Source organism: Eublepharis macularius, chromosome 10, assembly GCF_028583425.1.
Source record: "Eublepharis macularius isolate TG4126 chromosome 10, MPM_Emac_v1.0, whole genome shotgun sequence".
Lineage (NCBI taxonomy): Eukaryota > Metazoa > Chordata > Lepidosauria > Squamata > Eublepharidae > Eublepharis > Eublepharis macularius.
This window is the reverse complement of record NC_072799.1, coordinates 51,221,805-51,249,052: the sequence shown is the minus strand read 5'-3', so window position 1 is coordinate 51,249,052 and position 27,248 is coordinate 51,221,805. Positions and strand designations below refer to the sequence as shown.

At 40.8% G+C, this 27,248-nt stretch overlaps 2 protein-coding genes across 6 annotated transcripts in view; one reads left to right on the top strand and one right to left on the bottom strand.

Moving 5' to 3' along the window:
* CLGN (calmegin) overlaps positions 1–4,239 on the top strand; it is a 34,719-nt gene extending 30,480 nt beyond the window's left edge. For 2 of the 3 annotated variants that reach the window (XM_054989713.1, XM_054989711.1), the window contains exons 13-14: positions 1,969–2,075; positions 4,129–4,239. In XM_054989713.1, the coding sequence (XP_054845688.1) occupies positions 1,969–2,075; positions 4,129–4,209 (188 nt within the window). In that variant the 3' untranslated portion in view covers positions 4,210–4,239. The remainder of the gene's footprint in view (positions 1–1,968; positions 2,076–4,128) is intronic. The other variant, XM_054989712.1, reaches the window with a different exon arrangement.
* On the bottom strand, positions 1,088–26,969 carry SCOC (short coiled-coil protein). 3 transcript variants are annotated; one of them, XR_008597724.1, is made up of 6 exons: positions 26,826–26,969; positions 17,249–17,320; positions 17,083–17,166; positions 15,833–15,971; positions 7,534–7,726; positions 1,088–2,676 (listed from the first exon to the last, which is right to left on the bottom strand). XR_008597724.1 is itself a non-coding variant. In XM_054989714.1 (5 exons), exons 1-5 carry the CDS (start codon positions 26,887–26,889, stop codon positions 7,699–7,701), a joined length of 387 nt encoding a protein of 128 aa, XP_054845689.1. In that variant the 5' UTR covers positions 26,890–26,969; the 3' UTR covers positions 7,145–7,698. The 3 variants fall into 3 exon arrangements, 2 of the variants coding, with proteins under 2 accessions (XP_054845689.1, XP_054845690.1); XM_054989714.1 differs by lacking the exon at positions 1,088–2,676 and having other exon boundaries at positions 7,145–7,726; XM_054989715.1 differs by lacking the exons at positions 1,088–2,676; positions 7,534–7,726 and having other exon boundaries at positions 12,324–15,971; positions 26,826–26,965.
* Between the last annotated feature and the right edge of the window lie 279 nt (positions 26,970–27,248).

Below are 27,248 nucleotides of genomic sequence, written 5' to 3'. Positions count from 1 at the left end.
ATAATGGAACAAGAGAATCCTCCAGCAGGTAGTGAGAAAGGGTCTGACTGGAACCAGAGTGTAGAGATGCTTTTTTCATATTGTGAAGTTTTTCAGTCTTCAGTTCTCCTCTGACATATATGTTGACAATAATGCTCTTTGCTTCTGCTTGATAGCTCTGAAATAGTCACTTTCTGTGTAAATCAAGAGATCGTGGCTTCAAGTTGAACATTATTTAAGTGGCCTTGTTAATTCAGGATGCAGTGTTTGCTTAATTGCCACATATGTTCTCTTTCACCTCAGTTCCCCTCATTGCAAAAAGAGAAATCTTCAAAGAGATACCAGATCAGCCAGAAAGAAAAGAGGCTATTAGTTGCTATCAGATAATCTAGAGGCTATCCAGTTCTGTGCTTGTCTTTCTGAATTTGTCCCTCTTGACTACATGCAAACTATGACTAAGATGTTGCTACCCAGAAATAAAGAAACCCTGCTGGTGAAAGAGAGACTGTAGCTTTTTAATGAGTTCTTTGCAGTCCACGGATAACATAGCTGGAATACAAAAACTGATCTGAGCCCAGTGACTCCTTTTTCCTACGGTTAAGAATTGCGGCACCCTTGGAGAACAGTTTCTTCTGTCAATCCATTCTGCCTCTTGGATTGAGAATGGGTTTGCTTTCTAAGCTTTAAATAGGATTAGGCATAAACAGTTTTAAAATGTGCAAATGGAAGAGTGTGGAATTTCTCATATTTTGGAAATAATCAATTCCTTTTACTCTACTTCAGATGATTATTGGGAACACTATTAGGAACCTTTGGGAGAGTTTTGCCTCTTGCTAAAGAGAGGAAGTGTGTAGGAAAGTTTAAAACAACTGTGAGCATAAAATTGCAGCAACTTCAATTACAATGTGAATTATAGAGATCTCTAAAAAAAATTGAACAATTAAATCAGGTTTGGGTTTTTAATGTATTTTCTGTAACTGTTAGCTAATTCAAAATAGTGTTGCTCAAGAAATGGAATGAACAGTCCCTTTAACATCCAAAAATGTACTTGTAACTGCAACTCAGTATTTTTCTGGGTCATAGTGAAAATGAGAGGATATTTATCAGATATGTACATTTTGTTTTATTATTTATTTATTATATTTTTAACCTGCCCTCCCCACAAGCAGGTTCAGGGCGAGGTAGAACATTGATTAAAATACAACATAAAAACAATAAACACAGCATAAAAACAGCAGTCAGTAAAACCATTCCATTCCATTATGTGGGATGTATCCTGCTACTCTGTTCAGCAACATGGTCTGTTAACAGAACAGGTTTTGCTAGTGAGAGTCTTTTGGCCGGTCAAAAGAATCCCTGCACAATTGGGACATATCACCTTTAGCTGTGCAGAGTTGTAGGAAACAACACTCTCTATTCCAATATTTTATCCATCTGAATCTTAGATTGCGTAACTGATGATGCCCTCTTTTACGCACGTGGTCTGGCCAAGCTGATAACCTCCTACAGCTCTTTGTCTCACCTATTTCCTCTTAGAAAGATGGAATGAGCTGGAAAAGGATGGCAGTTGAATGTGTACCCTTTAAATTTCATTAAAAGTGCTATTTTAACATAGTGCACTAAGTAAGCTACTGTTTTTCTCAGAAATGGCTACATTCAAAATGTGTCAATGTGCATGGAATTTAACATTGTCTTTAATTTTTATTGATTTAGAATTTTAAGCAGATCTAATTTCCCATTTGTTTTATAACATTGTTAAATATTAAATATCAGATACTGCAAATATTCTTTGAAATTGGCTAGTTTTGCAAATGTACACAGCCTTAGGCTAAATATCAGATCTGCTTAATTCACTGCTTGGTAGCAATCTCTGTGCTGCATAATTGTATTTTAGAGAAAGTTGCCAGTAGGCTTGCTAATTGCTTTCACTTAGATCTCAATGTAACCTTAAACATAATCAAATTTATTAATGGCTGGCTTGCATCTTAGAAGATGATGGTGGTGAAGATGAAGACACTGAAGAGGAAAATGAAACTGCTCAAGGAAGACATGAAGAAGAGGGCAATAAATCAAATAAATCTGGCTCAGAAGATGAGGTGAGGTTTTGAACACAGAATGGCCTATTAAGAATGCAGACATGTCATTTGTATCAAACAGGGAGCATAATAGCACCTTTCCCCTTACCAGTAATACAGTAGTACACCTGCTATTTTTGGTATTTAAAATTTTATCAGTACTTGTTTGTTATTTATATTACTTCCTCACTGAGACTCAAGGTGGATTACACAGTGTAAGTCAATAGAATCAGCAGGATGAGACATCCTGTAAACAGTGCAACAGGGTTTGGGTTGCAAAAAAACAGAAAATAAGTAAAAATCTGACAGAGTTGAAACAAAGCATAAGCATTTAAACATGATGCATTAAATGATACAGTTACATAATAGGAGCACACTTACAGCACTAGACAGTATACAGTAGTATAGTCCACAGTCTCAGTCTTTTTTCTAGAGTATTTTTCTAAAACTTTTCATTAAGGTACAGCTCTATGACCTCAGTTAAAAGCCTTCCTGAATAATTCAGTTTTGCATAGTTTGAGGAAAGCCAGGAGAATGGGAGCCTTCCTGATCTCACCAGCCATTGGGGGTTCACAATAGAGAATGCATGTATTGCAGATTTTGCCGATTTGCAGGTTGACATCTGCAGAAGTGAATGACAGGTTTGTGAGATTAGCTGCAGCTTCATGCCTAAAACTAGAACTTCAAATTCTTATTGAAACTCACCACTGTTGCTTCTTCAGTATCCATTGATATTTTTATTCATTGTCCATTTGCCCATCCAGAAGTTTATTTATCTATAGTCTGCCTTTCTCAGTGAGATCCAAGGCAGATCACACAGTGCAGGTGAAACAGAATATAATCAACAGCTAGAGCATTCACTGAGCAAGGTACAATAATGAATCACAGAACACTCAGTGAACAGATACCATAGGATATGGTAGCAGAAAATTTGAAAACAAGCATAAAGTCAAGCATAGAGATGAATTTTTTCTGAAACAATACATAACTAATTTACATGGCATGTTTAGCAACATGGAAACTCCCAAGTAGGCACATATCTGCATCAGCAGACAGTACCCAATAGCTTAGCTTATAGTCCCTGTCCCTACCAAAGCATCTCTCTGAGGTATTTCTTATAACACAGCCCTATAACCTGGGTAAAAAATCCCTCCTGAATAATTTAGTTTTGCATATTTTGCGGAAAGCCAGGAGAGTTGGAGCTTTCCTGACTTCCTCAGGCAGGCCATTCAGTAAGGTGGGGGCTACCACAGAGAACGCAGTTGTTTCTGAGATAGACTTCTAGAAACTCTGGAGTTTCTTGGAAGTTTATAAGAGCTCCTCAGAAGATCGTCAGTGCCAGATCAGGTCTCCCCTCTGTTCCTCCACCCTCTCTGGCATCAGCTAAAAGGTGTGAGAACAAAATAGCACCCATCAGGTGGTTTGCAGGGCTCTTTCTGGCCTGCAAGCTAGCTGATTTGGAGTGCGCTTTTGTCTCTGCCTCTGCTCCTGTTTGCAGGGTAGTTGCAATCCAGAACTGATAATTAGGAATTCGTCTAAGAGAAGCTGATGAAAGCATGATCATAAAAATAATACCTACAAGTATTAGTAGATTAAGAGAGAGATACATGAATGTTAAGCTTTAAAAGGATGCCATGGTAAGGAAACAATGTCTATATATAGGTAAAGAGTCTATGGACCAAATTCTGAAGATGCAAATAGTAGGGACTTTTTTTTGCAAACATGGGGAAAGTGAACGGAGGGATTAATCCTCCAAACTGCTAAATCCTCCAAACTGCTTGTGCCATTCAGTGTTGGGTACAACAAAACTTGTAAACTGGTGAAATAGCCAGGATAGGGAGAAGCAGACTGGGATGGAGGAAGAAAGTAGCAGGAAAGGAGGAGGTGGCATCAGGAAAGTGGGGAAAGGGAGAAGAAAAGTGGTGGCAAAGAACCTGCAGCAGGAAGTGGGGAAAGGCCGGGAAGGATGGAGGGATGGTATTTCCTCTCATTTCACAAGTTCCTCAGAGGATCCCTGCTTTGTACCATAGTGTATTTTGGAAAGCTGCTTTAATTTAAATCTCTCTTCTCACAGATGAAAGAAGCAGATGAAAGCACAGGGTCTGGTGATGGTCCAGCAAAATCAGTACGCAAAAGAAGAGTACGGAAAGACTAACTTATTTCCAACTAGTATTGATTCCCAGTGACAGAACATACGCATGCTATTTTGGTTTGCCCAACAGCATGCAGACTGAGTCTTAAATAAAGACCAGACTCCAATATTTAGCCTACTGTGTCCATTTTCCAGTCCAGTCCCTCTTAATCCTGTCAGTTTTTTTTATTTGAAGGAAAAATTCTGATTACTTTGTTGCTTTACTTCATAGAATAAAAGAAAAATGGTGATATGACTGATTTACTGTAAAAAGTCTTTTGAGGTTAGCTAAAACATTTTTGGCTTCCAAATATTACCTTTAAAAAGTTCTTGTAAATGGGATTATATTTTTTGTGACTTTAGCACAAATATACTGTTTACACCTAAGGTTAATAAACAGTTACAGCTTCCACTAGAGGCCCCCCCTTAGAACTGAGGACAACCAACTACTTGTGCTAAATGCAATAACTGTGTTCTGGCAACTTGATTACATTAACTTTTTACTGTAATGTCTGCCTATTTGTTACATGTTGGGTTTGATATTTGTTACAGTTGCTGTTTTTGTTTTACAGAGAACCAGGTTGTCCTTGATTATAACAGACAGAATAGCATGTTTTACATTTAAATGCAAAAATGTTAAATATATTTGAGTAAAATGGTGTACAGGAGACTTTTTCACATTTTATAGTTTTCATGGTTTAAGCCAAAATGGCGCAACCAGTTTACAAAATATTTGTTAAGTGTATATTGCCTCCTGAATAAAATATTTAATATAATATGTTCTGCTTAAAATTTGACTCTTTAAATAAATGATAATTTAATTATAAAACAGACAACATAATTGGTTTTAAAATTAAGTTAATTCTGGGGTTTACAAAAGTGAATTGTGAAACTCTTCTGAAAACTAAGAGCCTGTGGAACAGGATGAGCTAGGAAGTAGTTGTTTTGGGAAGCCTGATGATATATTTGGGTTTGCCTCTTCGTAGTGCGCAAAATGGCCATCTATTGTTCAGTCATCAATATATCTAATTCTCAACATGGTCCCCTCTGTGGATCCTTAAAGCCAGAGACTGGAAGGCAAGACAGATCTTTCTACAAACCTAAGAAAAGTCCCAGGTCTGCAGAAAAATCTGACAGCGTAACCAAAACATTGGGGGAATTAAGTCCTCTAAAATAATAAAAAGCAGTGCCTGTACCTTTTTGCCTACTGAGATGCCTACTGAGATCTAAGGAACCATTGTTGGAGTTGCTAGGCAACTACAACGGTGGTGTCAGCCTTCAAACCTTGGTTTCTTTAGTAAAGGGAAAGAGCCTTTTCATTGCTATTTTGGCTACCTAGTCCATCCCTGTTCACCTTCCTCCTGCACTGTGGGGGAGGGCTCATTAGGCCACACTCATCAGTAAACACAAGGCAACTTACCATATAATTTGAGCAACTCACCCTGGTGAGGTGGTGGCTGGGCCCAGTGTCTGTCTCCGTATCTAGCCAGGTCCAGTAATGGACACAACACAATTCATCTGAGTGACTTGCTACTGTACAACTTTTGCAACCCAGTGAGACTTTTCCTAGGGAGAGGCTTGCCAGAGGAAGGGAAAACAGAGACCCAGTGTGGTGTAGTGGTTACTTTTCAAACTAGGATCTGTGAGACCCTTGGGCCAGTTACTCTGTCAGCCTAAACTATCTCACAGGGATATTTGTGAAGGTAAAATGGAGAGAAGAATGATGTAAGTTGCTTTGCATCACCACTGGGGAAAAATATGGGGTACAAAGGCAGCAAGTAAAAAATAAAGCAGAAGATGAGGGAGGGGTAGATAAAAGAGAGGTTGGTTGGGAAAGAAAGAAGGAAAGAGCTGCCAGAAGGATAGGAAGAAAAAACAGTGTGGGGAAGGGGATACGAGGGAAATGAAGTAAACCCTGCAAGTTCTTGCAATTCCCCTGCCTGTAATACTATAAACTCAAAATGAAACAAACTATGGACAGTATTCTGACAGGCAGTTCTTAGGTCCTTTGAGGGACTGCAGTGTGGGCAAAGGAGTTCTATTTCAGAATGTTTGAGAACCACTGAGTTAATCCATGTATCCAACAAATTTTGGCACATGTTGAAGTATCTTAGCAAGTGTTTTAACAGTAGTTCAAGTTCCATAAAATCTCTGTACCGTGATTTTCAACTTTTTGTTTCTAAAAGAATTAAGTGCAGCTTCCAGAACCTGTTACTTAATATAATAAATTACAGAAGCTTTATGGGGTTATATGCTATTGTTAACAAACTTTTTCACTTAAGGGCTTATCCACATCAATCAGTTAATGTTCTAGCTGTGAGTTCTGTTTAATGACATTAACACAATAACCAGTTCAGATGATAAATATAACTTTACCAGAGGGGGAAAGCTATGCCATTCATATTCTTCTAACAGAATGTGTCATCCAGTGCACCTAAGTGAGGAGCACTCGGGCCCAAATAATACATTACATTTAACAAATGATCACCACAGGGAGTTGCAGCTTTATGGGTGCTTGATTCTAAAGCCCAGTGGGTCCCGAGGGGCTTCAGTCTGCCACCTATTTTCTCCATGGGGTGGGAGGAAGCTGCATATGCAGCCTGCCATGGGGCAAATAACATCCTTCTGAGGCAGTTTTGGGTAAGAAAAATGGCGTGAGAAGAAGGCTGGAGTCTTCCCGCCATCCCTTGCCATGGTTCCAATCTAATCCACTTCCCAGTGGTGCTTTAAAAGTGAGTTCCTACATGGAGCGTGCCACTGGCATCTTGAGGACAGTCCCTGTTAGGATCACATGTTAAATGTAAGGTGTAGTTTGGCCTCAGCCTGTAAAGATGGTAAGACAGTTTGCACAGGAGTTGAAGCAGTCTGTTCAAGTCAGCATGGAAAGCATTTTTCCAGTTTCACCCTGAAAGCAACTCCAGTTAGATTCCAGGCTTCCCGCTTGGTGTAAGAGTCTTCAGAGGTCAGTTAAAGTATAGACAAATATATATCTACAAGTAGTGTGAGCTGTGTTGCTGGTCACTTAACAATCTACTGTGCATATTTTTCTTTGGTGGCAAGCTTTTGCATAGCAGGCTTATATTGGCTCACACTGGGCTTATTCTGATGTCCCTCAAATTTTATTTTGCCTTCCTAATCGATTAACCCAAAATGCTAGGGTAGTCCAGTATTACTGACTAGCTGCAAAGCTGAGCTCTAATTTTTCTGCTGTCTGGACTGGGTCTAGTCACTTGTGGTAGGGAAAGGTCAAAATAGGACCCCAAATACTTGGGCAGAACTCTGTAGGAGAATCAGTTCTGTGGAGAAACTCTTCTTAAGCATCATCATGAAAAACAAAAGGGTCAGTACCTCCTAGCAGGGAAGGATATGTCCAGTGCTCTTTTCAATTATCACGGCAGCTGTTTTCTTACAGGCATTGTTTTCAAGGAGAGTGAATATTCTTATGTAAAAGGAAATCACAGTGTTGGCTCCAAACCATGTAGAAATCCTAGCTGCAGAAATGCTCTGTGTAGATCACTTTATGTAGCACGATGCAATAATTCTAAAAATCAGTAACAGTAAAAAAATAATTTTAGACTTTTACTCTGCTTTTCTCTTCAACAAAGGACCTAAAATGACTTCCAACAGTTATTCTGAAAAATTTCTTCCAGCTTCCCTCAACTACTTTACTGCATAGTTTCAGAGTGGCCAGTATTTGTGCTTTCTCTTTGGTCAACATACCTATTTAAGGTTTTTGCCAGAGGTGATGACAAAAAGGTACTGCTGTGAAGATGAACTGCTGCATGGTCATTTAGCTATCCAGGTCATGAAGAGCTTCAAAGGTAAGAACCAATGTAAATGTCTTAAAATGAGCACAGCAGTAATCAGCCTGCTACATGGTGAACCAGTTGAAGTTCCCTATTTGTTTTCAAGGATAGCCAGGTATAAACCGTGTTGTAAGAGGTCTCATGGTTACTCACTGGGCAAAAAAATTCCTGCTGGATAAAGCTGGAAATCCAGCTTTGGCTAGGACAGATACAATAGCACCAGCACCGGACTGCTTGTTTGAAGAAATATTAAGATGATTACAAAGTATACCAATCATAACACTAAACTCTGTAAATAACATAGATAAATAAATAAAGCAGACCTACTGAGGCAGTCTGCCCTATAACCAGGTTTAAAGTCAGAAGACAGAGGCATAAAAGTGTATCATCTAGGAAACCCTAGAAGTTGCTTTTCTATCACCTGCTCCATTTCCCTAAGAAAAGCAAATTGGAGACTTGCCCATAGTTAAATATGACTTCTTTGGCCATTTCCACATGGGTTATCTGTCCCAAATTCAATGTGATTGGTTTTCCTACAGCATCAAGGTGCATTTGTGCACCTCCCAGGGTTTTCCCAAATTTTCTCTAAGCTTTCTCAAGCTGCTTTGCTGCAAAGTTTTGGCACAGACTGCAGTAAATCCTGGTTGGTTACTGTGTGGATGGGATCATTTGGATTTTCCCATTCACAGGACAGCCCTTTTCCCTAACACAAAGCCAAGCTACAAGTGACATTTTTCACGTGAAGGACACTTCATCGTTTTCGCAAGTTTTTCTGGGAACTGAAGTCCCTCTCCCCCACCCCTTTTCCTTCTGTTCCTTCCCCTCTCTGTTAGAATCGCTGTCTGAAGAGCCAGAGAAAGCCAGCGGCAGCAGCAGCTTTTGCAAATCGTTCCTCCAGTCACAAGCCTGCTCTCAATGATCTTTGGGGGTGGGCAGCTGCAACTTTCTCCCTGGGCATCCTGCTCAGCTTCACCGACATGTCAGCTTTCTCCAGAGCAGCTCCCCAGGAACAAGACGATTTGCAAAAGCTGCTGCTGCCGCTGGCTTTCTCTGGCTCTTCAGACAGCGATTCTAACATAGAGGGGAAGGAACAGAAGGAAAAGGGGCGGGGGAGAGGGACTTCAGTTCCCAGAAAGACTTGCGAAAACGATCAAGTGTCCTTCACGTGAAAAATGTCACTTGTAGCTTGGCTCAGTCTCTTCAATGGCCATTTCTTCCCCCTACCACCAGGGGGCCTTTAAAAAACAGCAATTGAATATGATTATATTGATTTAATTTTATAACAGTATGTGTTACAACAGTATGTGTAACAAGTTCGCTGAATTTCCTGATTCTTGCACCTTCCTTTCAAGAGGCATGCCTTTCCCCTTTACATCTCTGGAATGAAAGGGGCTAGACTTTTAAAAAAATAAAAATTAGAACCTGTTACCTGTATTGTTGTATTGATATTCATTTGCCATTTTTTTAAAAAAAAAATGAAACAATGAGGATGGAGAGATGGCTGCTGCTGGAGGACTGGGGCAGACCTGCCATGTGGAAGCCTTGTTATTGCTGTGTTGTATCAGCAGCCACACCAGCAATGGGATAACTGAACAAGTCTGTCCCTAAGTGGAAATCACCTGTGAGGGAGTCCTTTTTCAGTAGTATTCTAATTACAGCCTCTGTCAGTGATCTTGGATAAGTATTAATGACATTTCTTTCTTCACCTCTTCACAAGATTTTGCCAGGCACCACCCACGATCTTGTCAACACGAGACAAAGGTGTCCACAGAATGATCAGATAGGACATTTGACACCTGCACCATCACATCTGCACTGAAACTGGTATCCAGTTCAGAACAGTGCCAAGATATTTTATGAGCAAAAAATTGTAAAAAAAACATTAAAGCTGATAATTACTATAATTTTCTGTCTCAGAACCAGGAATTGTCAGTTGCAAAATGACTTTAAACAATTGAGCTGGCTGCAGTTCAGCTGACAGATTGCTAATAGAGGTGTTGTTTCTTCACCACTATTTACATACTCTTAAACTTTCAAATGTGCTGTACAGTATTCTCTGTCTAAGCATGTTGTCCTAGGTACCTCCCCAGAGACCCAGTTTGGTGTAGTGGTTCAGAACAGCAGGACTCTAATCTGGAGAACCAGGTTTGATTCCCCACTCCTCCGCTTGAAGATGGCTGAGTGATCCTGGGTCAGTCACAGCTTGGAGCTCTCTCAGTCCCAACCACCTCACAGGGTGATTGCTGTGGGGATGATAACAACATACTTTGGAAATCGCTCTAAGTGGGCATTAAGTTGTCCTGAAGGGCAGAATATAAATTTAATATTATTATGTGCCTCAGTTCCCCTGCTCTGCAGAAAACCAAGGAATTAAAATGCTGTTGGCAGGAGGAAGAAAACTATCTCCACTCACTCATTCAGTGTGTTCACGTAGTCAGATACGGAGACTGTACACAAATAGAAGCCTCAGACTGTCCCTACAACCCGACATGAGATAAGAATTCTGACCACTGTTTGTACTAAGAACCTGAGAAAGAAAGACTGCAGATAGGGGTATCCCTACCTCCCCCTCCCCAGTTCAGGGTTGACTGCTGCAGTTATGTAAGATCATGATGGCTAACGAGGGTTGCCAGGACCTCTCACCCTCTGGGTGGGAGGCAGGAGTCCTGCTACTCACCTTTTTAGATGTATTCAAGTTCCCGCACTACACAGCAAGCAGATTGCAGCCCATTTGGGGCCTAAATTGACCTGCTATGAAGTGTCGAAGTTTTCCAGGGCCCTCCCAGTAGCTCTCCTGCACTCCACAGCAGGCCAAATCAGGCCCGTTTGGGGCCGCAATTGGCCCACTGTGGAGTGCAGGAGCACTGCTGGGGCAGCATGATGGGCCCTGGAGTGCTCCTACTGCAGAGCACGGGAGCGTTGTCAGGAGGGCCCTGGAGAACTCCTGCACTTCACAACAGGCTGATTTAGGCCCCAAATGGGCCTGATTTGGCCCGTTTGGGACCCAAAATGGCCCACTGTGGAGCACAGGTGCGCACAGGGTCACCCAGGGTCACGCCTCAGGAGGTGTGGTCCCCCCCCGTTTTCCCTGCCTGCCAGGTAAGTAGGGGCAGGAGGTGGTGGGAGAAGGAGATCCTCCACCCCCAGCAGGGGACTGGCAGCCCTATAGCTAACTCATTCATTTATCCAGTTGTATTCATACAGACAAGCCAATCTTCACCTTCAAGGCTGATGTCACACACTTTCCCCTCCAGCAATGCAAAGGCCTCCAGGCTGCCTACATTTTTAAAATTGTTATTTATAAGTGCAAAAAAATTAAAAAACAAATGAGAGGAAAAAAAAGAATACAGTGCTAGCCACTAAATACTATTGGCAAATCTATACATAGGTATCTATAAAAGATTTCCAAATATTTAAAGATAAGTCCATGCCTTGTATATCTGATACGTTCAAATGTTGATAGGTTTATATGGTCTTCAATACAGTGATTTACAGGAGGTGGGCTTTTGTCTTTCCATTGTTGAAGTATAAGCCTTTTAAGCAACTGTACGGGCACATAGGGTCCATTTCCGTTGACCTTTGGTTAGATTTCAAGAGCCAGGCAATATCCTTAAAAATAAATGAGTTTTCTAACATACAATTAATATGACTAATAACTTCTTCCCAAAATGGCCAAATGACTAAACATGACCAAAGTGTATGCTTAAGAGATGCATTTTGTGAATTACACTATGTACAGTTAGACACTGTGCTTAAACCTTTAGTAAAAAGACACTGTGTTGTCCAATATACCCTAAACATATTTTTGCTGAATAAGTCACAATTTAAGATTAATAGTAGCAATATTAAAGCCATATCCCTATTGTTTTAACAAAATTGGATGCTCCAGATCATTATTCCATTCATCTCTACAATTCTCTGTATCGTATTTAATAACTGACCTCAAATATTTATATACAAATATTGTAAATTTCGCTTTCTGTATTGATTCAATAAGAATCTCCAGAAGTGGGGGAGATTCTGAAGCATGCTAAGCTTCCAGACCATATTTGAACACCAACAAATGCTGCAATTGTAAATACTGCCATTCAGAAGTTGGCTGCTTACATAAGTGGTCCTCTTGGGCTTGTAAAATGCAAAGGAGGCTGAGCAAGGAGTGGTACCTGCAGCAGCAAGAGACTATTTTTGTCTCTCTGATTCCTTGCAGGACCTCACTGTATCCTCTCAAATAAGAGCAAAGAAAGCAAAGACATGCTTGAGTATTCTACTTTAGCCCAGTGTGTCGTGTAGTTACAAACTCATAAAGCACATTAAAGATGCTGGCAGACCAAATTAGATAAATGTTTTTATTGAATATAAGTTCTGGAATACAGCACACTTGGTAGTTAAACAAAAAAAGGCCACAATAGTGGGATTCAAGGATCTTTTTACAACATAACTATATCTAGTATACCAAAGTAGAGTAGAACATTAGCAAGCTACCTAGTCATACCTAGAGGGCATGTCCCCACTCTGAGTTTCATGATTTAGTGTTGAACTAGTACTAGGGGAAACAGTTTGCCTCATCCAAAGTTGGCAGGGTTCTGCCCATCTATCACTTGCATGGTCTGTTCCATGAGCACTGCCCCTTACTAATCCATAACTGCCACTGGAACTAGCAAGGATTATTGATGGCCCACTCATCAGGCTAGGTCTGCTCCAGCCCTTGGAGAAAATGGGAGAGTATTCACACTTTTTCAAAGAGTTCTTCTAAGACAAGCCCCTGTATAATCACTTGGTTACAGGAGATGGCCCTTCAGCCAGCAACTCTCTTCTCCTTTTCCCAAATTTCACAAGATGTGAAGCAAATAACGGGCAGGCTGGGAGAAAATAAAGAGCTTTTTTGTGTCAATTCCACACTTTCTTCAGTGAAGGTAAGCAATGAATAACCCCTTCCTAAATTATTTAGGTATTTTATACTCTTTTCTCCCCAACAAGGACCCCAAAGGAACTTAGAACATTGCTGTTTGCTCCTCCACTTTATCTTCACAACAACCCTGTGAGATAGCTCAGGCTGCATGTGTGTGACTGGCCCAAGGTCACCCATCAAGCTTCGATGGCAGAGTAGGGATCTGGGCTCAAGTTTCCCAGGTCCTAGTCAACACCCTATCCACTAGACAATGCTGGCTCTTTCAATACATACACAGGCACACTGATAATGAAGGCTCAAAGCATGCTCAGAAGTCTTCATTGCAGAGAGTGAGAAACTACAGGAATTATTTAACACCACACTTGGCTGCACTTCTCCCCCCCCCCCCCCACCTTTGCCATTTGGGAAAGGAAGAAAATTGGCAGAGGGCTGGTGCTAAGCCATTAGTAACAATGCTGGAATTGGAAGTGAAGTTTAGCCAGGCAAAGCTCATAATTGCTTAGATTTCTAACACATCCATCCCTCGCTTCCAAAATCTGTCCATCACTAGAAGAATTTGTGCAGATTACTACAATGCCTTCCCCACTCTGAATAGCCCAGGTAAGCCTGATCTCATCAGACCTCAGAAGCTAAGCAGGGTCAGCCTTGGTTAATAATTGGATGGGAGACCTCCAACAAAGACCAAGGCTGCAGAGGCAGGCAATGGCAAACCACCTCTGTTAGTCTCTTGCCATGAAAACCCCACCAGTGGTCACCATAAGTCAACCCTGACTTGAGGGCACTCTCCACCACCACCGCAATGCCTATCGGTGGCATGCATATACCACCAGATGAATTTTCCATATAGTAGAAACAGATTTTTAAACTATTCTAGTAAACCAGCAAGGGGCAGGGGTGGAAGGGGCTCAGTGAGATCAGATGTTGACAAGCCTTCCTAAAATACAGCTTACCCAATTTAACCAACATACCCCTGCATATACATCTACAGGGAACTTTGGGGTATATTATGGTCCTCCCAAAGTCTCACTGGTTGGCTTCATGCAATTCCCTGGATGCCTGAGTTCCTGCCTAGTTTAAGAATGTTTTACTATACTATTTAGATTACCAAGTTGTCAGGAAAGCTTTTATTCATTAGAAGATGATGGGCTTGTTTTATCTGTTTTCTCCTGTCTCCAATGGTAGCTTTTTAAAACCAAGCTACATAAGGATTAAATTACTTTCAGTACTGGCGGCCAGAATCTGAGGACACCACTATCTTATGCTACAATAAACACTGAATACTGAAGGATTAATACTATTTTGTGGTGACCTCTTATTGACTTCTGCCGGGCATCTAATCCCAAGGTCAGAAAGTTGCCAACCTGCCCAAAAGAAGTGACCTGTAGCTGAAGTCAGATGTCAAATCCCATATCAATTAACTGAGAAGTAAGGGAAAAGTTGTAAGAAGATGTTTCAGAACACTAGAAACAGGCCAAACTACATTTTTTCATCTTACATTGTCCAGCCTTCTACCTCCTCCTCTAATCCTCCTAAACTGTGAAATGTCCATCCAGAACAAGTATCTATATCAGAATTATAAATATAAGCAAGTGGTCTATTTACAGACGGGTGCACGCATGCAAGTAGCTAATTCCCTTGCTAGCCCCTTTATGCTGGCATATGCTAAATGAGAGGTCATTACCGGATGAGATCAGAACTATAACATCTTCTAGCAACTGCCAGCATTTCTTTAGAGACATGCCTTGTGCTTTGAAAATTCTAGCTCTATTCTGAACCTGAGAGGCAAAACAAACTAGTTAAATAATAGTAGAAATTGATGAGAAAGATGTAAAGGGGGGGGGACTTTGATCCAAATCTGCCCTTATGTTACCAGGTACTTCCACTCAAACAAAGTACCAATTCCCACTGCCACTACCAATGAAGTCTTCTATGTCACATGCTACATTACCCCAGGTACCACCACCCCTGAACCCTTAGAATCACTTTTCAGAGGGCATATGAGGCTGCAGGGACAGGTGGAAAATTCATGTCCCATGAGCTCTGCTCATGGTTTGCTGGATCCACTGCAAGAATTTTTTAAAAATCACCCATCTTTAGTGAAAATTCTGTAAGCTGCCTACATTATTTAAAACATTGATTCTGTTAAATTTATAGCATTTATGACAATTACAACTGGTAAATAAATATTGTAGACAATTAGCTATTCCATAAATGGGGAAAGACTACTTAAAGACTGCAACACTGTAAAGGTCAGAGAGTTGCTTCCTCAGCAATACATCTTCCCAGGCTTTTTTTCTAAAAGCCGAAGTTCACCTATTCCAAAGTTTTCAGATTTCATAATATTGCAAAAGATCAAGATGCAGTACCAAATTTTTAAGTCGCTTTAAAATACTGGCTAAAAAGGTAAACTATTTGCCTTTTTCCTGATAGAATATGAAACAGCATAGATAAGTATGTGTTCACAGATGTGACATAGGATAGAGAAAAAGAAGTATTTTAACCTTTGTTTTGGAGCCAAAGGAAAGTCATGCAAATAGCTCATTCCAAACAAGATTTTTCACATCACTCTACAGAACACTCTTAGTTTGCTAGTGAATAGTACCATAGTAAAAACAGAGATATTTAAAGTAGCTGGCAGTGTATGACATATTTGCTTAACACAAAAGCAGAGTTCAATTTCAAAAGCACTCGTCTTCAAAATGTAAAATAAGTACTTTCCTCTATACTACCTTTGCACATTGCCAAAAGCTAACACAACATACTTGCACGATCCAGTTGTTTGTGATGATCTTAACTGTCTAGAACTGCCATTAAATCTTTCAATACTCATTGATGCTACAAACTAGGGTATTAACTCATGTAGCCTATGCAATTCAAAACAAAACAAAAGCAGCAGCAATATAATGTTACAATTTGGTTATCCAGGCCTTACTTTCGTTTGCTTTTGGTGTCAGTAGTCTGAAAAACACTAGAGGCAGACATAAGATTTTCTATATATTGTCCAAGAACTTGATTTTCTGATTTCAGTTTCAGGTTCTCTTCTTTAACAGCATCAACTCTGGCAGACAGATCTATAAGGACAGATTAAGAAGTTTGGCACTGAGTGTTACAAGCTACTGAGTCTTCCCTGCTACAAATTTTAAATGAAATGTAGAAATAGTCATACAAAAAATGATTTGTTACAAGAACAATCCTTGGAAGTCCTCATGCAGGTTCCCAGTCCCTCCCTCTGCTGCTTGAGAATTGACTATGTCCTGTTGTAACAAACAATAACATCATAGTATCCTGACCACAAACTATGACTTTTTTTTGTCTTCTGTCCAGGATTCTAAGCCTCTTCTGATATCTCCGCCAGTCATGACACATAAAGGCATGTTAGCATCTTAACTGGTGATTGCCTAGTTAACTCCTTTTAATGGTATGCTTACACTAAAAAAAAACCCCAACCTCAGTGTGGTAGCACAGCACTTTGGATGCAGGAAATCCAACTTCATGTCCTTGCTTAGGCATGAAGCTCACTAGGAGGTCCTTGAAAGCCACTATCCCATCTTCAAAGAATTCCATGTACAACACACTGCAGGGTGCTCATATTTTTTGTACTCAACAGAACCTCTTACTATTCTGATCAGTACATTAAATATCAGTATACAGGATATCCAGAGTTCCTGCCAAAAAGAATTTCTACTGTGTTGTTCAAAATATCTATACAAACTTCAGCCCCACCACGAACCAGCTTCAGCCAGCTGTCTGAAACTGCATTTTCACAGAACACACACTTTTACTTCTCTGTGCTGAAAGAGGGTGAATAGACTCCTTCAGCACAGAGAAGTAAAAGTCTTCCTGTATTCTGTGAAAATGCAGTTTCAGACAGCAGCGAGCTCTGGGAATTGGGCCAAATATATATGCAAGAGCAGTGTGAAAACGGATTCCAAGATAATGAAAGCTGGTGCAGGTTCAGTTTGGATTGAACGTTGTGTAAGACAACAATATTAGGCAGCAGAAATGTATAATGGAACCTATACCCCACCTCTAGATTGTCAATGCATTTGTAAGTCTACAACTCACACCTGAAGTCATCTTACCTGTCTGGACATTCATCAGATTAAATAGGGTCTAGAACTGTTGTCTATATGTGTAATTGTGCTTGTAGATAAGTTATGATTCTGGGTTAAAGCAACTAACCTTCAAGTGTATGTTGCAGTTCCAAAACCTGATTAATAAGTCGTGTTTTTTCTTCCAATTCCACTTGATTTTCAGCTTCAACAGCTGTTAAGAAATAGATAATCTTGAGAAAAGCTGAATATTGTCATGAACATGAGTGAACAAAAAACAGTAAAAGAACATTTACCATCCATATCTGCATTCATCATGATTGAACGAATCTTCTCCACTCTTGAATCCTGTACTTCAGAGATGTGTTCTGTTTAAAGGGGAACAAAACTATCAATGGTATGCATATTAACAGAGCCAGTTTCTGTAGCTTAATATTTTGCTTGAGTAACATTAGTCATCCAGACTCCAGCACACAAGACTAACAATTACATGGCCTCTGAAATACCGCACGGAAACTTTGCTCGTTTTTTGTTGATCAATTTGTCTGCCTCTTTAAACAACAGTAATATACTACCATTTTCCAGGATAAGGAAACAAAACCAGATCCATGAGCAAATTAAAGGCAATACACTCCACACTGCTCTTTTGTTCACCAGCAGCAGATTCTGATCAAATTATAGGAACACATAATCACTTGACGCTGTTCTCTTTGAGCAGTTCATGTTTTGCAGTACCCTTCACAGAGTGATATATGCCTTAAGCATTCTTATTAACAACAGACATTCTTAAATTGCTGTAATTTAGCAATTTTTTATCCTATTAATCTGCTCACCAGAAGCAGTGATTCTAAAAGCAGAAAACTGGCTAGGGTGAAAATAAATCTGTTTGGCTCTTTTGAAGCTTGTTGCATGTAGAGGCTGTTCTGGAGTTCTAACAATGTTACTTGCCCACACTGAGCAGTTTAGGGTTTGCTCAGTGCCTGGGAACACTGAATTCCACTGCAGAAGAAGAGTTAGGATTATCACTGTTCTGTATAACACTTTGCAGTTTTCGTATCCCAAATTATTCAGTACTGCAATAGCTGCCTACTCGTGTTTCCTGTTACCCAACAGGAGAATGGGGACATAAAAGAATTCAGAAAGAAGGCACAAGATGAGGATGATGGCCATTAATGTCAAGGTCTGCTGGGGCTCCCATGCACAGGGCGGATATATGTGTGGGGTTCTATTTTCCCTCCCCCCTTATTCGTCTATCTATCTTACTGGAAAGGCGCCCATCCTTGAAGAGCTTTCCAGGCACCTCTCTGGTAGGCAAGATTTTGCATCCCCCCAAATGAAACCAGAAGAAATCCTCCCCCGGAACATCTACACACTAGCTGCCTCCCCTTCCCAAAGGTGATGCTTCCACCTCTGAATCCCCAGCCAAGAGATGGTGTTGCCTCAGCATCCCTCCCTCTTCACTCACCTGCACAGGTTACCCTCAAGATTCCGACCCAAGCCGAGCCTACAGAAGCTACTACGGCTGCGCAGCTTCCTCGCCAGGCCACCAGCGCACGCGCCTTGTGCCTTGCAAAACAACTGATGGGACGAAGGGGCAGGGCTTAGGAGGGGCGGGTCCAGGGACACCAATTGTGGCTAGCACAGGCCGCAGCTCCTCGCAAAAGGGCCAATGAGCGAAGGGAGATATCAGCCGAGACTTCCTGCCCATTCTGCAAGCGCTGGGTTGGGCTTGTGTGTTTTGCCGGATTGCTTCCGCTGCTGTGGTGAGTGGAGAAGGAGGGGTTGGAAAGGGAGTGGAGGAGCGGCCCTTCCGTGCCTCTCCCGAGGGTCCAGGAACCCACAGCGCAGGGCTGTTAAAAGGCGGCAGCCGCGCATCCTGCGGCCTGTCTGAAAAGCTATTCTGGGGATCCTTCCAAAGTGTCTCCTTCGGATACATTCCTTCTGCGATACAGTTACGATATAATAACACTTTCTCTTGCTTCCTACATGGCTGGGTAAGGGGGAACGAGGGCAACTCGTTTGGCCAAGCTTTAAAACGGGAAGACAAAAACTGCCGTAGTTCCATGTGTGCACTTATTTGGGAGGATGTCCTGTTCCCCTGTGGCCGTACTCATGGCTAGCATCGCATTTGCAAGGAACAAAATTGGAGGGAGCGAGGCCTGGTCTTAGTGGCGCGGCGCTTCCCTGACGGGGCGGTCTTGGGGGCCAGGGAGAAAGGGTGTGTATTTAAACAAGCAAGCATGGCTGCATCCAGTTTTCCTGCCTGCTAGTGGCTCGGTGTGCTGTAGGAGTGGCACAGGCCAGATAAAGTGCCAGCGTTACACCTATTTTGCACTGGGGTGGAGGGGAATTCTAGGATATTACAGAGTTACTTTTAATCTTTAGATATAAACGCAAACAACATAATAAAGCACACCATGTGTTTTAAAGAAATATACTGGCACATAACTTTTTTTAAAAAAGAAAAATGTAGCACTGATAAAAATATCCATATTTCCAAAAGATGCCTTCTCAGGCGTTAACAGGATTTCTTAAGGGCAGTGTTCAAAATTTCACTATCCCATCAAAAGGTGATGATAAACTGGTGGTACTTTCTTACATGCTCCAGACATTCACTGACCAACATCCTTGTTTCCAAACAGTAAAACAAAGCCAACACCAGCTGCCAGAAACCATGCCAGAGAGACATGTGGCTGAACCTTTTCCTTTCTCAGTTCCCTTCCTTACCATAATCTCCATTCTGCATTACTTCTATCCATGTAGGTCCTGTGATCCCTAGCATAGCATCTTTCGGTGTCTAAGGCCAATCCCTCATTCCTTTTGCAGCAGCTGATAAACTCCCTGGATTCAATCCATACATGGTGATCCTAAGAACATTTCCCTAGGAGTAAGCCCTGCTGAATAGACCTGAGTAGAATTCTGAGTAGACCTGTTTAGGATTGTTATCACCATTCACTAAACATCACAACATCTGTTGATTCTTATACAGGGTAAAGCATATGAAAAGGATCATGTAGTACAAAAGACGTTTCAGCAGCGTAAGATACAAGGCTGACTTTGGAAATTCCATTTAGGAATGCTCTAATCACAGGATGCAATATGCTACAACCATTTACCAGTATGACAAATAGTTCTTTTGGACACCCTTAAATATATTTGTCAGAGATACGGGTTAAAAAGACAACTAATCACTGTTTGAAGTTTTTCAATAAAAATGACAAGTCTTGTGGCACCTTAAGTACTAATGTTCTTGTATAAGGCAGAATCCAGTTTGTCAAGTTATAAAGTGTTACATTCATTTGGCAAAGGGCAAAAAGGGTAGGTGGTGAGGGGAAAATGTTTGATTCTATCAGACTTGAATAGGGTGGTTCATTCTGCACAAAAATGTCACTTCTTTCTAATTTACTATTCAAGCTCACCTAACTTTAACAATTCATCAATAGTTAGTAGTCCACAAGGACAGCTAGTCAACAACATCTCTTGTGACTGGATGATGTTCTGTGCTCTGCAGTGTAACCTGTATCCTGAAAAATGGACTTGTAGTACCCTTCTTCTGTTTTGTGTGTATTATTTTGCCTCTAAATTAATAGATCTGAGGAATATGCTCTGGATTATAAAAGCTCATGTCACAATACAGCCAAGTGTTTATTTCCTCTGGAATTGTACAATTTGCATCCTTTGTTTTGGTTGTAATTGGTGGGTAAGAGAAATACATTTGTTAGAGAATGATAGTATGAGAGAGACCTCTACTGTCTAAATAAGGTAGGCACAAATGCTTTTTTTTCTGGTAAAGATTACCAGTTGCACTTAGAACGTAAAGGTGTTTGTGGCCTCAGTGAAACTATAAACTTTACAGTATAATCATTCTTACTTTAAATCCTGCTCCTAAACACAGGCTGGGGATTCCCCTGCTGTGCCCACAGACAATGATCCATATTCCAGAATATGCTGCATAGAGACCCAGCCTCCCTTTCACACTTCCCATTGATTTCAATGAATTTGGGTGTGCCTAGGTTTTCGTAAGAAGGGGGTGTTATAACATGCCACATTTCTTCATAACGTGTCTCAGTGGCGTGCCATATGAGCATTTCGGTTAGTGGACCTGTGGCAGCAGGGTTCTTTCCAGGAAGGATAGAAATCCATTTGTATGTTCATCTAATTTGGAGAAGGGTAGCTGGGTTAGTCTGTTGCAGAACAATAAAACAGAAGTTTGATAGTATCTTAAAGACTAACAACATTAATTTCAACATGAACTTTCATGAGTCAAAGGTCACTTTAGATGTTGAAATGATGTAGAAAAGCTCTATCTTGTGAAAGCTAATGCTGAAATAAATGTTAGACTTTAAAGATGCCACTGGACTTCTGTTTTGCCATGTAATTTGGGCCAATTTGTTGGTGTGGTTAAATCCTGCAAGAAGGAGGTAGCTGAAAAGGAGTTTGTATGGGAAAAGAAGGAACCCTTCCTTGCCCGCTGATCTCTGGCCTCAGAGCCTGCAGCACTGGCTCTGGGAAGCTACCTCTAGCAGTTTGACAGAGAGCTGGCAGGCTGCCACAAAGGTAAATGGCGGTGGGGAGAAAAGCTGGCATTATTGCCCATGGATGAGTGAGGGGTGGGACCACTTTGTGGCCCAGATAAAAAGAGCAAGTCTCTCCAGATGTATCTACAGTGTGACTTGACGCAATTCCAAACCCCAGATAGTCTCTGCTGGGGATGCCTTATGCTGGATGAGAGAGGGTGGCTACATGCATCACAAGTCTCCTGTGGCAGGTATTATGCTGGTACCAAGTTCATTGTCCACTGTTACATAGGAAGTATTGCATTGGTGGATGCTCATGAAAAATAAACTTTAAAAAAATCAGTTTATATAACATTGAGAAAATAACTTGGGATATTATGGGATTTATAGTTGATCTTCACCTCTGTCATATAATATAATTAGAGCTGCTGAAAGCTGTTTGCGTTCAGAAAAGGCCCCTTTAAATCCATATAATCCTTTTTAATCCATACAAACAGGCCTTGGGTGTTGCAGCTCTGACACTGGAACTTGTCATTGTCACTCTCTGATTGGCCAGTGAAATGTTGCTAGAATGAAGGAAAGCTTCATCTCTATGAAACAGCCTGTTCTCTGAGCTTTTAAGCAACTAAGAGGTCATGTCAGGTTATTGTCAGAGTACACCCCTTCCTCTGTTTCCAGTTGATTTGATTGTATGCTCAGAAAAAAGTTCAACAATTTAGCTTGGAGAGGGAGTGATGGCTATCATGCTCACACAATATGAGGAAAGTATTCTTAATCCCTACCTCATTTCTCCTCTTTCTCCCATCAGGTGAATCCTTGACAGCAGGATTGGAGTGCAGTGGCACCTTAGAGACCACAAGATTTTCAGGGAGTAATCTTCTGAGGCGCAGAGCTGGTGTCTGAAAAAGGAAGCTATGACTCTCAAAAGCTTACACCCTGAAAATCTTGTTGGTCTCTAAGGTGCTACTGCACTTAAATCTTGGTGGTATAGTCTTACCATTGTACTGATTATGTACATTTCAGGCAAAATCATTACAATAACCAGACAACACTGATAAAAGGGGCAGGATTGTTGATGCCGCTGGACTCAAATCCTGCTGTCCTACTGCAGACCTAAAACTATCCTTGAGACAGCATTCCTTTCTCCATGGCCCTGACTTTTCCTCTTGTGAAAGGGTTGCAGCTTATAGGCTGCTGTTGCCTGTGTTTGGGCCACTTGGGATTTGGAACCCCTTTCTGCAGAGACTCCTGTGTTTTGTGAAAGTATTATTGCTTTTGTCCTATCCACTGAGCAGAAGAGGCCTGTACGGGGAAAGGTGCTGCTATCCAGAGTGCTATCGTAGCTAGAGTATTGGACTACTATATGGGAGGCCCAGGTTCAAATCTCTTGGCCATGAAGATCACTGGGTGATCAGCCTAGTCTGTTTCTCAAGAGTATTTGTAAGGATGACATTGGGAAAGTAGAATCAGGTACACTGCCTTGAGTTCCTGGGAGGAACTACAGAATAAAAATGCAAATAATCTTTTAATTTGTTGTGTTCTTTTGAACTTTGTTGAGGGACTGTTTTTTAGCTGCCTTTAGTCTAAGGAGATAAAGAAAAATACAAAAATGTTTTATATAAAGTAGTTCTCGTCTCCTTGATTTTTTGTGTGTGAAGGGTGGTGGGTGACATCATGGGGCTGTTCAGCCATTATAGTGTGTTGATTGTTGTGTGCTCAACATGGTGGGGGCATCGTCAACAAAAGTCATCAAGAATGATGTGGGGCAGCAGTGTTGCCAGGGATGCGGTGTGAATGGCTGAATGGCTTGGCCTATCAGGTTTGGAGGGAGGTATTTTGTCCCTCTAAGAAGCGTCTGAGAGAAGAGGGGAAAGGGAGATTTTTGAGGAGAGAGAGGGAAGCTGACTGAGGAGAAGGAGCCTCCAGTACAGAGAACAGTATGGCTGGCCTGAGAAGAAGCCTTGAAAGATCTGGAGATGTACAACAGCACATCTGCACAAGAGACCCAGGATCAGCAGAAACAGGACACAGAGCTAGCTGAGCTGCAGCAAAGACCAAATGTATGAAACTTGCAGAAGGCCTCGGAGAGACCATAAAAGACTCTTCTTCATACTTCTTTGGTTCCAACTTTAAACTGTGTTGTCTGCATTTGAGTTTTATAAATGTATGTCTTACCAATCCTGTCTTGCTGAATAGGCTGTGTTTGTATTTTAAGTTTTACTTCTGAAGGGGGAAAGTGATTAGAAGTCTAGGGAATTGCTTTGCAATTGTATTTTTTGTTGTCTAATGGCAGTTCCTCCTTGGTTAGGGGCAGTGGAACCCCGGGGGCTGGAAGCACTGCTACTTTATTTTTTTTTTACATACACACCCCATCCATTGACCAATCCAGGACCCATAGTTTCTTCCTTCAGTTGGGACTGATGGGAGAAACTGTTACATTGCCTTGTGGTATTGTTTTGCTTTCTACTTAATCTGCTGGGAGTGCATAAGAAAATGTTGCAAATTTCCCCCTCCTGTCAGTGTTGGCATAGATTTGGAAAGCTGAAAGTGGTATAATTTGTTTTGGAGTATGCATATAGTGGGGGTTCAGGCTGTCTTCTATAACTGGTGAGTTCATGGAAGAGTAACAACAGGGACTGCTTTTGCTCGAATGTCTTAAAGCAGATTTGCAGGTGTCCTGTACTTTGAGCCTATCAGCCAATAAAAATAATCTATGTTGGACTGTGTACACAGGAGCGATGAGGGCTCTGTCTGGCTTGCCTACCTCATTTTTCCTGCCATTTCCTCTGGCTGTCCTGCTAGCCATAGGACTTGCTTTTGGAAGAAGGAGAGCAAGAGAGACTTGGTTAACTAAGAGAAACGGCAGGAGAGATGTTGGCAGATTAGGCTGGGAGTGACTATATGTAGATCTGTGTTTTGTACCATACCAAACTATATTTGGGGCTTCTCAGTGAAGCAGCTCCTTAACCTGCAAATCTAGATTCTCACCTAATTAGTTTAATGGAGAACAAGGTGATAAGGTTACCTCTCTTTGTTCTTCTGAAGCTTAGTTCCACTTTGTACAACAGGGCCCAGAAAACAAAGCTGCGTCTATTCTAATCTCTCTTAATAAACAGTTAAATGCCACATAAGGACACAAGCAAAGTAATCACCTTCTTAATATTCTTGGTCTACAGATAATGCAGTCTTCATTCAAATGTTGGGTTATTATCTTTTTCAAAACTTAATTTTGAATTTATGTCCTCTGTCTTAAGACCTCTCCCATTTCCCTGGCAAAGATCCTGCACCTTTCCTGGAGTCTGGCACACAGGTTAAGCAGGTGAAGATTTTTACATCATGTTTCTCTGTGCTTTTAAGACTATCATTTGCAGCATGGCTATGTGTTAGGATGATATCAAAGGCATAGCAGCAGAACTAGTAAAAAAAAAACGTTCTAGTCCTTATGATTTTTTTCCTAAAGAGAAATATCAATACAGTGTTGTGCTAATCATATTTGCTGTATAGTGAAAGTACCATTTTGTAAAGTCACCCATCAAGAGATTAATATCTACTCAGTGTTGCTTAAAGAAAATTAAGAGAGTTAATTCTGTCGCTAGAAATATGGAACATTGCTCTCAGTAATGTTCATTTTTTGTTTATTAAAACTGTTTTTGCATTATATAATTAGATCATTTATTTCAGCTAAATGGATTTTCATACTGCAGTGTACAAACAGCGAAGCCTGACTTTTAGAGGAAGACACTAGATGCTGAAGTCAAGGCTGCCTTGGATGTAACAGAGAACCAGGGCTAATCTATTTCTTACCCTATTAATTCTTCTTTTTATATTCTCTAAGGCATTTTGCCAGACCAAGTACTCATGATATCATAACCCATATTATCTTCTACCTACAGGATTGGCAAGTTTCCACTGTACAGACATAATTATCTATACTTAAATACATTCCAGGTTCTAATTAAGATTTCCTAAAACTAGCTGTCATTGCTTTCAATAGGAATTAATGTATTCAGTTACTCTGAAAAGAACATTTTCTGTATAAGACCAATGCTCTTACTAGTGTGCAACGCATCATGAGTTGTAAAAACTTATTTCTGAACATGAACATCTGCAATTATACTGTAATTGCATAGACAGAAGCTCAGCAAGATGTCCTTCATGCAACAGGCAAACAGTAATCACCTGTCGTTTATTAGAGGTGGTGCTTTTAGAGTGTTTATTTCCAACACGTAGATTTGCACTGGACCATCTTCTGCTATGAGCATTCTAAACCAATAAATACTTGCTCTTTGGCAAGGTTGTAGATACCACAGGAATCTGTTTCACTGGATGGCAGATTATATATTCTTGAACGGTGAAAACACACGAGTTTGTTTTGCTGTGCTGTTTAGACTGTAGTGGTTCCATATCCAAGGAGCTCCAAATTTCTTGCCTTCCATCAGATAGATTTTGTTAAAAGTTTTGCACAACGTACTCACAAAAAAGAGAGATTATTGAGGAGTATAGATCACACTGCTGCTCAAATTTTCAGGAGTGCAGGAGGTCCTGGTTTCCATACCTCTCGTGACACCTCCCTGGCCTGCTGTTTTTAAAAGACTAGTGGGGTGGGCATGATTCGGCCATTATTCATTCAGGGCTACCTCCTCAGTATTGCATAATTTTAGCATTGGACCATACTAAACTTTGGTCCCCCTGAGCTCAACTGTTATAAAACCCATAAGATGCCAGCTATTTTCTCTCAAAAGTCTAGCCTAAAGTCTTTTTGAATATGGCAGAAGACAAACTGAAATAAACAGATGAAACCAAGTGAAATGTTTAAAGTTGCCATAGAAATTCCAGTTTAAATCAGCCTTCCAGCAGCCAGAATAAATTTTATTAACAGGCACATATAGTAGTGATGCCATTTCTAGTTTAATGAAAACTTAATAAAATACTGATGTTTGTAATTTAACCCAATCCGTTAATTCTAGTTACTAATTAACTTGGGGCACTTTTTGTTAATTGTAATGCTAATCTGTATTCATGGGAAATGGTGGGTGGTGAGGGTTTTAATTTGACCACTACTGAGTTGTTTATATAACTTTAATATTCTTTGGCATGCTTCCCATCATTTCAAACAGGGCTTTACCACAAGGGCCTCTACTGAATCTCAATCATTCCTGACAATCTCAGGTCTTTACAAACCCCTATCCATGACGTTTGCTTTAAGTATTCTGTGAAAATACCACTCTAGTTGCTAACGAGGAATAAGAAATCTATGCATGCACATTCAGAGAACAGAATGATGGCTTACATTACTTAATATCTTTTTAGACTTTTGATCTTGTATTTTTATAACAATCCTTCTCTGTCTCCTTACCTGAGTCATCAGCCAAGGAAACGTTCGTAAAGCTGTCGTCCTCTTGTTCCTGTGAGCCTTCCATTTTGTTTCAGCCAGGTTTTATTTCAGAAGTGCATTAAACAGAAAGCATCATATCTTATTTTCCTTCTGTTAAATCTTTCATGATTCTACTCACCCAGCACAGGCCACTTGAGCCTTCCACTACACTCTTGTGTTCTCCTTGCTAGACACACTTCTTTTTCTCAGAGTGATCTTTTGAACCCTGCCTTCTGGAACTTGTTATATTACAAAGTTAAAGAGTTACAACTGCTTACACTGATAGGTAATTGCTATTGTTTTTGTTAAGGAAACAACAAAGGAAGAATAAAGGCTTTTTACTCCGGTAGGAGGGCGGTATTGTAGGGAGAAGTCTCAGATGTTTCGCTAATGAGTTAGGGACCA